This window comes from Nicotiana tabacum, chromosome 18, assembly GCF_000715075.1.
Source record: "Nicotiana tabacum cultivar K326 chromosome 18, ASM71507v2, whole genome shotgun sequence".
In the NCBI taxonomy this organism is placed as follows: Eukaryota; Viridiplantae; Streptophyta; class Magnoliopsida; order Solanales; family Solanaceae; genus Nicotiana; species Nicotiana tabacum.
In genome coordinates this window covers 128,213,882-128,228,544 of record NC_134097.1, presented here as the reverse complement: position 1 = coordinate 128,228,544, position 14,663 = coordinate 128,213,882, and the positions used below count along the sequence as shown (strand labels likewise).

General features: G+C 34.5%; 1 protein-coding gene across 1 annotated transcript; it reads left to right on the top strand.

The window, feature by feature from the left end:
- Window positions 1–4,933: 4,933 nt before the first annotated feature.
- LOC107786188 (large ribosomal subunit protein uL11) lies at window positions 4,934–5,719 on the top strand. Its single transcript, XM_016607640.2, has one exon. It carries the CDS (start codon window positions 5,023–5,025, stop codon window positions 5,521–5,523), a length of 501 nt encoding a protein of 166 aa, XP_016463126.1. The 5' UTR covers window positions 4,934–5,022; the 3' UTR covers window positions 5,524–5,719.
- The last annotated feature ends 8,944 nt before the right edge of the window (window positions 5,720–14,663 follow it).

The window sequence follows — 14,663 nt, the reverse complement described above, 5'->3', positions numbered from 1 at the left end:
TAAATACGTCCCGGGAAGGGAATCAACAATAAGAATTAAATACGTCCCGGCAAGGGAATCAGCTATAACCAAACTTGTACCAACAATTAACTCCACAAATGAACCTCAACTGGAGCCAATGCTCCACAATAAACAAATACCAAGAAGATAATCATAAGTCTTGCTCAACATGGATAATCAACAATTTAGGCATTTGTAATACTCATTAAGAAACACAACGATCACAATTTAAGACTCATGGGCATGCTTGACACCAACGTATAGATACTAGTCACCACACCTATACTCCGTACACTACACTAACACATAGCAAATAAGGCACAACACCTATTCCCTCAAGCTAAGGTTAGACCAAACACTTACCTCGAACTTCTACGCAAAACTAAAACCTCAAACACCGCTTTCCCTTTAGAATTAGCCTCCAATTTACTTGTATCTAACCCAAATTAATTTAACAACATCAATAAATGGTAAAGAATTCGACTCCAATGCTTAATTATAGGTTTTCTATCATTTTTTCCAAAAAGTCAAAAATCGACCCCGAGCCCGCTTGGTCAAAACTCGAGGTTCGGACCAAAAATCGATCACCCATTCATCCACGAGCCCGAATATACAATCAGTTTCGAAATCCGACCCCAAAATGAGGTCTAAATTCCAATTATTCAAAAAGCCCTAACTTTATCCAAATTCCCAATTTCTACCATAAAACCCTAGTTTTTTTAGATGAAGATTGATGAAATGTAAAGGGAAATCGAAAGAAAAAGGTTTAGAATCATATACCAATATTTTGGGGAAGAACTTGCTTCTTGAAAATCGCCTCAATGCTCTCTAGCTTTGAAAATATGAAAATGTGGGCTAATTCCCGATTTTGCTACTGTTTTAAGAAGACTGGGCAGGCCTTCTTCGCGTTTGCGAAGGGCCTGCCGCGTTCGCGAAGGACCGCCTTCCTCAGGCTTACGTGATCGCGAGTTCTTCTACGTGTTCGCGAAGGGTAAGCCCCCATGACCTTCGCGTTCGCAGACCAAGGTACGTGTTTGCGTAGAAGAAATGATGAATCCCCAGCCCACCCCTATTTACTATACGCGCTTGCGGGATATAGGTCGCGTTCGCGTAGAACAGCCCCTAGTGCTCCGCGTTCACGACCCTGTCTTTGCGTTCGCATAGAGCAAATCCATCCCCAACCCAGTTCCCTTCCACGATCGCGAGAGTTACTACGCGATCGCGATGCACGGTGCATCAGACACCAGAAGCAGCAATCATACCAAATTTTCCTAAGTGTAAATCACCCCGAAGCCTATCCGAAACTCACCCGAGCCCTCGAGGCTCAAAACCAAACATGCATACTAATCTAAAAATATCATATTGACTTACTCGTGCGATCAAATGGCCAAAATAACACCTAGAACTACAAGTTTAACATCAAAATCAAAGAAAAATATCAAGAACTCTTAAGTTTCAAATTTCACAACCGAGGGTCCGATTCACGTCATATGAATTCCATTTCTTACCAAATTTGACAGGCACAAGTTAAATACCATATAAGACCTGTACCCGTCTACGGAAACAAAATACGGGCTCGATACCATCAAATTCAAACATATTTAAATTTTCAAAAACTCTTATAATTTCAATTAAACAATTTTTCTTCAAAAATTCATTTCTCGGGCTTGAGACCTCGGAATTCAATTTCTGGCATACACCTAAGTCCCAAATTTTCTACGGACCCTCCAGGACCGTCAAATCAGGGGTCTGGGTCCGTTTACCCAAAATATTGATCGAAGTCAACTTAAATTCAATTTTAAAGGTAAAATTAGCATTTTTATCAAATTTTCACATAAAAGCGTTCCGGATATACGCCCGGACCGCGCACATAAATCGAGGGAGATAAAAGGAGATTTTTAAGGCCTCGAACACAGAACTAACTTTTAAATCAAGTAAAGGTCATCACAACTAGCTCGACTTGGACAATATTGACAGCTCTAGTTAATTTGTATATAGAAAGTAGGAGAGAGAATAATATTACCCAGCGTATTTAATGGCTAAACAGTAGGAAGTGACCATAAATACATATTTTGCTATAAAATTTAAAAGGTAGCTATAGAAAATAATATTTTAAAAGAATATTTATTTATAATAAATAAGGTATAAAGCTTTGCTATAGGAGGTAAAATTTTCTTGAAAATAAAATGCAAAAACAGAGTGGAAACAGTAGAAAAGAATTTAAAGCGTATCTTAGCATATTGTTTATATATCTATTATGCAAAACCCTCTTAGGAATTGATTTAAACTAACAATATAATCCAAGTTTATCTTATCGAGCGACTAGCAGAAGAGTTGATTTGTACTAAGCTATTTTATTTTAACTCTTAAATGCACATACTATTCATTCTACCAGTTGAAGACTAGCTACACTTTTATGTTTCACAGTTCATACTGGAGGCATCAATAGTATCTAAATTAACGGTTATCATTTTTTATGAATCTTAAATTAGAGATAATAACTAAATTAGTATCTATCACAATATGTCTTAGGACCATTATCTAGCACTACTATTTGGGGCATTTGCATTTATACCCGTTTTTTTGGGTTACGTTTTAACTTGTGTCCGTTTTGCAAAAAAAAATTGTAAGCGTATCCACTTTATTGCGTAACATCAGCATACGGGGCTGAAGTAGCAAAGACAATCATGCAAAACTTCAGCATTTTAGTAGACGGGTCTGAAGCAGCAAGTGTGCTAAAGTTTTTGTTTGTAATTGTTAAACTTAAGCATAGTAGCTGAAGTTTTGTTCTCTATTTGCTGAAGTTTTTGTTTGTAATTGTTGAACTTAAGCATAGTAGCTGAAGTTTTGTTCTCTATTTGCTAAAGTTTTTGTTTGTAATTGCAGTAAATAAGCTGATTTTTTTTGTCCTGGATTCATTAGTTTTACCATTAAGCTTTTTCAAAAATTTCAGCAGAAGATGCTGAAGTTATTTAATTCATTTATAAAAACTTCAGTGGATAAGCTTTTTCAAAAACTTCAGTAGAAAATGCTGAAATTATTTAGTTCATTTGTAAAAATTCTAGCACTAAATAAGTTAAAATTTTTTTGTCCTGGATTCATTTGTTTTGTCATAAAGCTTTTTCAAAAACTAGCATATAAATATTTTTATATTTTCATAGTTATGTTTGAGAGAATCAAAACTGGCTTCAAGAACATTGTAGTCTCTCTCCAATTGTTTTGTCTTCCACCGTGCACGGCGGTTGTCGAATCAAATAGCAACTTGTCTTCTGTTTAAGGAATTACATTATATTACATTTATCATATAAATATTTTTATATTTTCAGTGTAATAGCATATTACTATTTGTCTTATGTTTCACTCGTCAATTCATAATTTGTTAATTGTAGTTGGTTTTATATAAAGTTTACAAAGAAAAGGGCAGAAAATAAAGGAGGAGAAGTATGAGGAGAAAGGGGCTGAAGTTAATTAAAAAGTGAGTACAAATTAAAACTTTAAAAAAAATGGGTATAGATTAAATGGGGGCGACCAAATAGGACGTCCCGTACAATTTTTACATACTATCACCGTAGGGCCTAGGCCTATCCATAACAAAGCAAAATTAATGAATGGACTTCTAGATTAATCAAACGCAAAATTTTCACCGTGTCCCTTTCTGTACAGTTGTTTAGTAAATGGCTTCTGTTTTATTTTTCTTGCACTGGTGGACCTTTTAGATCACAGTTAATAAAAGATCTTTTTGAGTAAATTGCAAATCTTACTAGAAAACATTTAGACAAGAAGTTAATTTTTGTTTTAAGTTATTGCAAATTTAGACCATAGTTTAATATTTTGCAAGTTGTATGAGCAAAGATTAGACGGACTCTAAAGGATAATTTTCCAAGGATTATATTTGCACAATATTTTAAAGGGAATCTTATATAAATGTCCCAACTTAGATTCCAACTTAGTAACTTCTACACATTAATCATAAACTTACTAAAACTAGTAACACTAGATGCAATATGGAAAGAAAATTTTAAGCATAAATATTTTTAAGGTTCAACTTAGATGAAAATTCAAAATCCAAATAAATAAGGTTTCTTTCTCTCCAAAAATCACATGCAAATATCTCCTTTCATATTTTTAAGCGTGATTAATAACATTAGATGCAATATGGAAAGAAAATTTTATGGATGAGGTAGCAAATAAGGTGATGAAATACAAATATATATATATATATATATATATATATATATATATATATATATATATATATATATATAACATTTTGCTACCTAGTACTTGTAAGGACATTTTTCAATGGGTATGGTTGAAATTCATTGAAAACTTATAGATGAGTCAATATACTAAATTTGAGAAATATTTAAAGGTGATTTGGTATCAAAACTTTGTAGTTAAAATTGAGTATAAAAAATTCTTCTGCGATACATGTATCACGCATGTATCTTACACACATGTATACGTGGATATACATATAATACACAATTGATATAAAAATGATACGTATGTGATACACATATTATTTTTTTCATGTTCATCTTCTACTTCGAAGTTTCAATTCAAACCACCTCAAAACTCCACCAAATCATCCAAAATTAAGATTCAAGCTCCTTAAGATGTACCCAATTTATTCTAATAACACCCGCTCAAAAAAAGCAAAAAATTAATTAATTTTTGCTACAAATAGCTAATTGAATAATATTAGTAATATTTTATTAATTGATCAATTTGTGTAATAAGCTACCTATAAATGGATATAGAGGATAGTTTTCCTCTTTTAAAAATAGTGACAAAATCTAAACATTAGCCTATAAAGGAGATTTGGGTAAACTACGTTAGCCCAATAACCAAGTAGTAGCACCTCCAAAGCTGAAATAACTCAGTACAAGCCCATAAAGGGTAACCACGGCATTTCAGCATAAGTTCTGCAAAAACCCTAGGCTTATAAGTCTAATTTTCCCTCATTTCCATCCACAAAGCTCACCAGAACCCTAGCCCCACTCTCCTCTGCTTGACAAAATGCCGCCAAAGTTCGATCCCTCTCAGGTGGTCGAAGTTTTCGTCCGAGTCACCGGAGGTGAAGTCGGAGCAGCGAGTTCACTCGCTCCAAAAATCGGTCCACTTGGTCTGTCCCCTAAGAAAATCGGAGAAGACATCGCAAAGGAAACCGCGAAGGACTGGAAGGGTCTCCGAGTCACCGTGAAACTTACCGTTCAGAACCGTCAAGCTAAAGTCTCCGTCGTACCGTCCGCCGCGGCACTCGTCATCAAGGCGTTGAAGGAGCCGGAGAGAGATCGCAAAAAGACTAAGAATATCAAGCACAACGGTAATATATCGCTTGATGATGTGATTGAGATTGCTAAAGTGATGAAGCCTAGATCTATGGCTAAGGATTTGACTGGAACTGTGAAGGAGATTTTGGGGACGTGTGTTTCTGTTGGCTGTACTGTTGATGGAAAGGATCCTAAGGATTTGCAGCAGGAGATTGATGATGGTGATGTCGAAATTCCTCTTGATTAAGGAGGTTAAATTCTGAAATTCTCGCGATATAGTAGTTTTAAAATTTGAATTTGTATCGTTTTGGATTTTCAGAGAGATTTTATCAGAGGATAATTTTGATTTGATATCATATCATGATGAGAATACTCTCTTTGGAAATTTTTTGGAAAAGAATGTTGGTTTTTATTTGGCATTATTATAAGATTTTGGATGATTGTCATATCTGATTGTCGCTCGGATTTTATTAAAGATGTTGGTATGCTTTTAGCTTTAAATTGTTTCTGCTAATGTGAGTGAATTATTTGTGCATACATTAGTTATAAGGTTAAATTTTCTATTCGTTTTAGACTAGTTAGAGTGTGAACATTGTAGGTATCTCTTTAGAAATGATATCTTTCGGTGCCAGAACATGGTAGCCTCTAGAGTAGATCCTATGCGCAATATCAACTTTGAACATTCGAATGAGCTTAGTAGTGTATAAAGATGTGTACCCTGTGGTTCTTGTGTTGTGGGATATAATGATTGTAACTTCTCCTTTTGCCTTGAAACAGCAGTCAAGACTAAAATTTAGTAGAGTAAACTTGTTCAAGTATGGGTCTTTAACATGTGAATGTATTGGGCATGACATTTCCACCAATCTATAAGTTCCTATTTCGATTTCTTGTCTAAACTGCTTAAGACTGCTTCTTGAGTACTCGTCAGTTTCTGATGATTATTATCATGTGTCAAAGCATGGTATATAAGGTATGGGTACTCAACTGTTTCTGTTGGTTGTTATCCACTGGCTATGCACGTTATATTGTATTTTACCTGTCCACCAAATACTCGTATAGCTGTGGAGATAATTTCTCCATTGCAATTTTTGGTTTTACCTTATAGCTGGACCTTCTGACACTTCAAACTTCACTATATCTAGATCTGAGTGTCACATTACTGCTCTAGATGTTGTGTCGACTTAAAACAATTGATCTTAAGTGAATGAATTTACAATCTTTCCTAAAAAAGGAATTCAAGAATAATGTAATGTCATGCTCTGACATTAATTACCTTCTAATATGAAATCAATTCCTAGATTTTGCATGTTTATGCTGAGAGGGTCTTGGGTGGGACTGGACTCGTCGGGGTTGTATCTGTGAGTTACTTGCATTAATATTTGACCCTGATATGTGTAGTAAAATCACAATTGAAATGAGTTGTTGTGTCCAGTTCTTGAATCCTACGTGTTGCTTCTGAGTTTTTGTGGTAGCTACATTGTTTTCCACCCTTTTCCTAGGGGGGTCCTTTGATTAGTGTTTACTCTAGGCTGTTGAATACTAGTTGAGAAAGACGGGCTAACAAAGTTGTTTAGTTTTGGTTTGTAAAACAAGTTAACTTTTGGTTAACAATGAAGATCCATTGTTCATGTACTAAGAGCTTGATTGAAGACCTTACTCTCTGGACCATTTCTTGAATGTATTATTTACATGGAGTATATAAAAGAAAGTAGTGTGCTCGGACTAAAGTATCTGTCAATGAGTAGCCTACAGTTTGTTTGATTTCGTTGAACATAATCAAATCGGGATGAATTACCAAAAACGGGAAAAGATTGGTGACATGATTTCTCCATGTCTGTCTTAGGTTTTTCAATGTTCCTGTTCTAGGGTATGGGATTATGTGGACAAAATATTTCAAAGGAGACTAGATAGATGTAAAGTCTCATCATGAACAGAAATTATTTCTTCTCCCGAGCCAAAAACACTTAGTTTCTAAAAAAAAATGCTTTTTTCAGTGTTTAAGTGTTTGACCGCTTTTAAGAAGAAAAAAAGTGTTTTTGAGTAGAAGCAGATATAATTTCAGAGAATCAGAAAAAAGTAGTTTTTTCCAAAAGTACTTTTACGAACTTAGAAGTACTTTTTAGAAGTTTGACCAAACATTAATTAATGCTCAAAAGTATTTTTCAAATTAATTAGTCAAACACAAATTGTTTTTCATCAAAAGTATTATTTATTTAGAAAAGCACTTTTGAGGAAAAAAAATATTTTTTAGAGTAAGCTGATTTTTTAAATTTGGCCAATTAAACTATTAAGGTGATTCTGACCTGTTAAAATATGGGGTAGCCTGCACTAGAAATTATTTATATCTGGTAGCCGAAAAAGTATATAAAATTAGATTACAGTTTTGCCCCTATTTTAAATTAAAATGTATTAAAACATAAAACAACTAATATAATGAATAATAAAAACCTTTAACAAATACCTTCATAAAAAAAACTTTTATTAAATGTTAATTTCAACATTTTACCCTTCATAAAAACCTTTTATTAAATATTAATTTCAGGTGCATTGAATTAATTAATGAAGAGGATGTTTCAACTGGCAGAGATTATTAAAAGAAGTGTAATTGTATATATATATACATATATATATATATATATATATATATATATATATATATATATGGAATACGGTAGGGCTATATTTATAAGGAAAAAGTGACTTAGCCATAAAGTAACAAATCCTAAATTTTCTCTAAAATATAGGCATTCACCTTAAATATAATTCTATTTATAACACTCTCCCTTGAATGTCTATTCAACAGAAAATGTGTCTCATTAAAATCTTACTAAAATAAAATCGAGTGGAAAAAAAATTCTAGTGAAGGAAAAAAAGAGTACACATATCTAACAATACGTTTTTTGGTTGCCTCGTTAAAAACCTTGCAAAGAAAATCCAGTGTGACAAAACTTTGTAAGAGAAAAAGAGTACAACGCGTATTAACTCACCCTAATGAAAACATCAATTCAGATATTTGAGTCATTGCATTCCAATCTTTTGCACCATCTTCAAAAAATTGAACTTGAACGAATTTGTTTCACCTTGAAATCAACATTCCTTATAGAGATGTATTGTCTTCATATGTTTTTGTTGGAATCGCGATTTCCATATCTTCATATAGGGGTAAAGACTCTTACTCTCGTATTATCATGTTTATAGTTCTAGCAAGATACTTATGTGCACAAATTGCACTTAGGATGTAAGAGTCCTAAGTATAGAATTCATGACTAAGAATTCTATATGCTTTAGGCGATCTAAATCCTTCATGGATTGTCATATAAGTATAGTCATATAACCAATATAAATAGACTTTAGATGAATATCAAGATTTCATGTCATGCTAGACATATAAGATAAATAAAAGTGATTGCACACACAATTGACTTTATACTTTCAAGTGTTTGAACTGCAGGTCCATAACAACATGTCTTTCATATGAAACCAATTCTACTTGAATTGTTTCTCTAGACTTACGATCCTCATATATATACATATTTAGCGCTATCATAGATGTCGTCGACGGACATTTTATATCGGTTTCAACCTCCTTATTTTCTTAAAGACATAACATAGAGATCTCTTCATTCATATATTCAGGTACCTGAATCTCTCATGAGATTTTATAAAGTGTTATGTCATGTGATCTTCTAGACAATTGCCTCCTTATTATGATCATTTTGATCATTTGCTCATATTCTCTATCTAGAATATTATTTGAAACCGATTTGTCTATACGCTTTAACCGTATCATAGACTTTGTCATTCTAAGACTTATTCTAATAGGAGCATTTGCAGTGAGAATATAGTTACTATCTTTGGGTCAGCCAATGCGTCTAGCATGCTTGACAATATATTGCAGATGAATTATCTTTTAATGAATTTCAAGTTCATATTATCTTATTCGAGGATCTAGATGTACAAATGATAATTCATTCCACGTAACTTTTTCTCAACTGTTTATTCCGTCTCCCATTCATGTTAGAAAAACTAACTTGCTTCCTCAACTTTGAAAATCCACCTTTGTGCGTTATGGTGTTAATTAAAATATACACCGAACATAATAATAATAAGATGAAACTATTTGGTTCCTGATCCTGAACCACTTTGTGAGGGGAGAATGTAATATACTTTCGTATATAACGTATATCAAACTGATATAAATAACTCTGTTCTCATAAGCAATAGTTTAGCTATTAAGTGGAGGCACTCAATAAATCATTTTGCTAAACCAACTGTGAGTAAACCAACTTATCAAGATGAACTTCTTGAATAGAAAATCTGAAAATTATACTCTAAATTTAATTATTGAGCAACTTACCTCGCAAAACCAGCGAGTTAATAATAATTTAACATGTAACCATCTCATAGATGCATCTTATGCGGTATACATGGCAAGTGAATGAGCCCATAGTCACCTTTGATATTTTCAGCATTCATGGGATTCAATCCCCATGTTAGTTGGTCTATTAATTAATAATGAGAACACGCAACATAAGAGAATTCGTAAAGAACTTTCTAGTTCTTTAATATTTAACCATGTGAATTCTCTTTTATTTTTGCACATCATACTTAAATTAACATGGCTAAATCAATTGTGTCAACTGAATAAATTATCAATATTGATAAATTTCAGGTTTACACCATGACGTGTGCAATTATAAGAATACTCCAAGTTTATTATGATATAAGTTTTTATATCAATAAAAATTCAGTTTATTGGGTCATGTAATTTCACCATATTTTTTATTTGTGTAGTACAAATCAAGCAATAAAGCGGGTAGTTTTCATATACATATTACCTCGCTACAATTGTAGTAATATAAAGATATTAAATCTTCTGATTATTTATAGTCTCAATATAACTAATCGCTTTTGTGAATACTTTAGAAACTCAATAAGTTTCTTTGAGACTTACTACAACGTAATGCCTTATTGATAATTAATTTTATTCCTCCAAAATAGTAATAATTGGCTCTTCCAGAGCTCTCAATTAATTTGGTACTACCACATATTCATCAACATCCATATGGTGATTATCTCTTTTAAAGAGAAAGTTATACCATTATGGCATGCCAAAATTATATGCAAGATCTGTTTCTTGCATTACTATTATCCTTTAATAATCACATTACCAAAATATTTTGGCGTACATGACCAATGACCTTTTATGCCTTAATAATGACATTATTTTCTTATATTATCTCAAACCTCCTTCTAGAGGTGAGTGTAGTACCACTAGCACGTTCATATTCTTCTAAGAATAAATATGTATTCATAAATCACTTGTTGTCACATTCGCATCATGAATGGACCATAATCATCAATATGTGCTTTACAAAAACTCATGTCAAATCGATGACACATATTATTTTCACAAAGTGAAGGATTATTTTGAGAATCCTTATTGTTCTCATTATCAGAATGACGATGATTATAATTTCGTCTATTGCCACGTCCACATCCATTGATACCTTCATGCTCATAATTTTGTCTTCTTTCAGACTTATCACATACTGCTACCAAGGGCAGATCTAGAGCAAAGGTTACGGGTTACCATGAACCCAGTAACTTTGTATAGACTCTTTATTTGTACTAAAAAATTCATTAAAAATATTAAGAATATTTAGCTTGAACCCAGTTCGTTGGTCTAGTTATCATGTAGATTAACTTGAGATTGTTATAGGAACCCAAACGCTTAAAATTCTGGATCCGCCTCTGACTGCTAACACATTCTCTTAAAAAAAAACAACAACAACCCAGTGAAATCTCACTAGTGGGGTCTGGGGAGGGTAGTGTGTACACAGACCTTACCCCTACCCCAAAGGAGTAGAGAAGTTATTTTCGAAAGACCCTCGGCTCAAGAAGACAAAAGGATAAAAGAAGATAATATTAGTAACACCACAGAAATAATATGAAAGAAAAATCTATTAGAGATAAAATCAACAAATATATATATGAATAATAAGAACAACATGAAATCAAGAGGAATGATACAAAGCAAAAGCAAAATAGTATCCCTACCAAACTGGTCTCCCATAGTTATGGCATAAGGCAAGACTCAACTACCTCCTAGCCTACCACCCTAATATTCGACCTCCACATGTTCCTATCAAGTGCCATATCCTCGGAAATCTGAAGCATCGCCATATCCTACCTAATCACCTCCCCCCAATACTTCTTAGGCCGCCCTCTACCTCTTCTCGAGCCCTCCACCACCAGCCGTTCGCACCTCCTTACCGGAGCATATGGGCTTCTCCTCTGAACATGCCCAAACCACCTAAGACTTGCTTCCCGCATCTTGTCATCAATGGGAGCCACGCACACCTTCTCTCGAATATCATCATTTCTAATCTTATCCATCCTACTATGCCCGCACATCCACCTCAACATCCTCATTTCTTCTACCTTCATCTTCTGGATATGTGATTTCTTAACCGGTCAACACTCAGCCCCATACATCATGGCCGGCCTAACCACCGCTTTATAGAACTACCTTTGAGTATCAGTGGCACTCTTTTGTCACACAATACTCTAGATGCTAACCTCCACTTCATCCATCCTACCCCGATACAGTGTGTAACATCCTCGTCGATCTCCCCTTCCCCCTGGATAACCGACCCAAGGTACTTGAAACTATCTCTACTCGGGATGACCTGTGATTCAAGCCTCACATCCACGCCTACTTCCCTCTGCTCAGCGCTGAACTTACACTCCAGGTATTCCGTCTTTGTCCTGCTAAGCTTGAAACCCTTAGATTCAAGAGTTTGTCTCCAAACCTCCAGCCTCTCGTTAACACTGGTTCGTGACTCGTCAATCAGAACTATGTCATCGGCGAATAGCATGCACCATGGCACATCCCCTTGAATGTGATGTGTTAACGCGTCCATCACTAGGGCGAATAGGAACGGACTGAGCGCAGAACCTTTGTGTAACCCCATAACAACCGGAAAATCCTCAGAGTCGCCTCCTACTGTCCTAACCCGAGTCTTTGCCCCATCATACGTGTCCTTAATCGCCATAATTTAGGGAACCAACACACTTTTTGCCTTCAAGCTTCTCCACAGAACTTCTCTAGGAACCTTGTCATAGAGAAAACGAGAATAAATTCTCTTAAGAAAACGAGAATAAAATAAATTCAATTGGACGGGTTTCCACTTAATCATGCTCAATATTATGTACAAGTTAAGCACCATGTGCATATCCCAAATTAAAACAAATGCCCTCTACTTGATTGGTTAGAGTCTTGTGCTGATAACGTGTTATAAAACAATAAAAGAAGAAGAAGAGTATTGCAGTGAAAAGTAGAGAGAGAGAGAGAGAGAGATAATTCTTATTAATTTGGGATGATTTATAATGGAATGGAACCCCTTTATTTATAAGGAAAAAGTGACTTAACCACAAAATAACAAACCCTAAAATTTCTCTAAAATATAAATATTCATCTTAAATACAATTCTATTTATAACAATATGAGTGTTGAAAGCTGAAAGTAAATGGTCCATATAAGTGATAACAACTTGAATTGATGGCTAGTTTTTGATGTTTTGCACTTGACGATATTTAGGGTGGCTGCGTGTGAGATGTGTTAAACCTCTAGATTTGGAAATTGTTAATTTGCCTTTAAGACACTCATCTACCAATTTTGAATGAATTGAGCGGTTGAATAAATATAGATATACTAAGTATTCTATTGAGACTAAAGGTATTAATCGGATCGGGCCGGCCCACTAATAACCCGGTTCGATCCGGTTCAGTCCGGATCAGCCCGGTTCAGTAAGGGATGGGACGGGTTAGTTAGAGTATGGGGGTTGTGCCGGACGAGGTCGGTCCTTTTTGGCTATCGGTGCACTGGAATCCGGCTAGCCCGCATCCGTTCAAGGGGTTTAACCATGTTCCAACCCGGTTTAAGTTATAATTTTTTTGTTAAAATTCTGATCGTTGCCAACAGTCGATATAAAAAAATGACCATTGGGCAACGATCATTTTTTGCACTTTTAGCTAGTTCGGCCTATCCCCTTACTAAAATAACCCATTCACCCCCTAATAATTGATAAATTATATTCTTAGCCTTTTAATAACTACTAGTTTTTTTCGGCTACGCGTGCTGCTCGTGTATTCAATCCAACGAGTATATTTTAAAAAAAAATGTATGTATATTTATATTAAAAGTTTGTATTTGTGTTATAAAATAAAAGGTATAAAAAATATCAGTTAAGTGAAGAATGTTAATTAAGTTAAATGAATAACAATTTTTCAGTTTGACTCTTAATATTATACTATAACTGATATTTTTCTTATTTTTTGATTTGTTTTTTCTGCCGATTCTCTTCTTAAGGGCACAACATATATACGTACCCTATTACGTTAATTTAAAAAATAATTTTACCTGTATGATAAATTCATAAAATACTATCAATTTGTTATAAATAGAATTCTATTTAGAGTGAATGTCTATCTTGTAGAGAGTTTTACTTTGTGGCTAAGTCATTTTCCCCCTATAAATAGAGGGGTCTTACCCCATTGTAAATCATCCCAAAATTCAATAAGAATTTCCTCTCTCTCTTTCTCTGCAATATTGTTCTTCTACTTTTATTGTTTTATAACACGTTATCAGCACGAGACTCTACCGTCTCAAAAAGATTAAGGTACAACTTTTCTCCTCTTTTAATTATGACTGATATTATGAAAAGAAAGTTCGCTGCCCTTGAAATTTCGGGCAAGAACTATATGACATGGGTGTTGGATGCTGAAATCCATTTAGATGCAATGGGTCTTGGAGACGCCATTAAAGACAAAACTAAAGCATCCACCCAAGACTGTGCTAAGGCCTTGATTTTCTTGCGCCATCACCTTGATGAAGAGTTGAAAATAGAATATCTCACAGTCAAAGATCCACTTGTTTTGTGGATTGACTTAAAGGAAAGATATGACAACTTAAAGTTGGTCACTCTTCCACAAGCACTATATGATTGGGCTCATCTGAGGCTCCAAGACTTTAAGTCTGTTTCTGAATATAATTCTGCGATGTTTAGAATTACTTCTAAATTGAAACTCTGTGGAGATACTATCACTGATTATGATATGTTTGAAAAAACGTTTACAACGTTTCATGCCTCCAATATGGTCCTGCAATAGCAGTACAGAGAGAAAGGTTTCAAGAAGTACTCTGAGCTGATTTCTCTTCTCCTTGTGGCTGAACGAAACAACGAATTGCTCATGAGAAATCACGAAAATCGACCTACTGGGTCTGCACCATTGCCTGAAGTGGATGAGGTGTATTCCCATTATGCTAAGCGTGGAAAAGGCCGTGGCCCTATTCCTGGTCGTGGTCGTGGCCGTGGCCGTTGA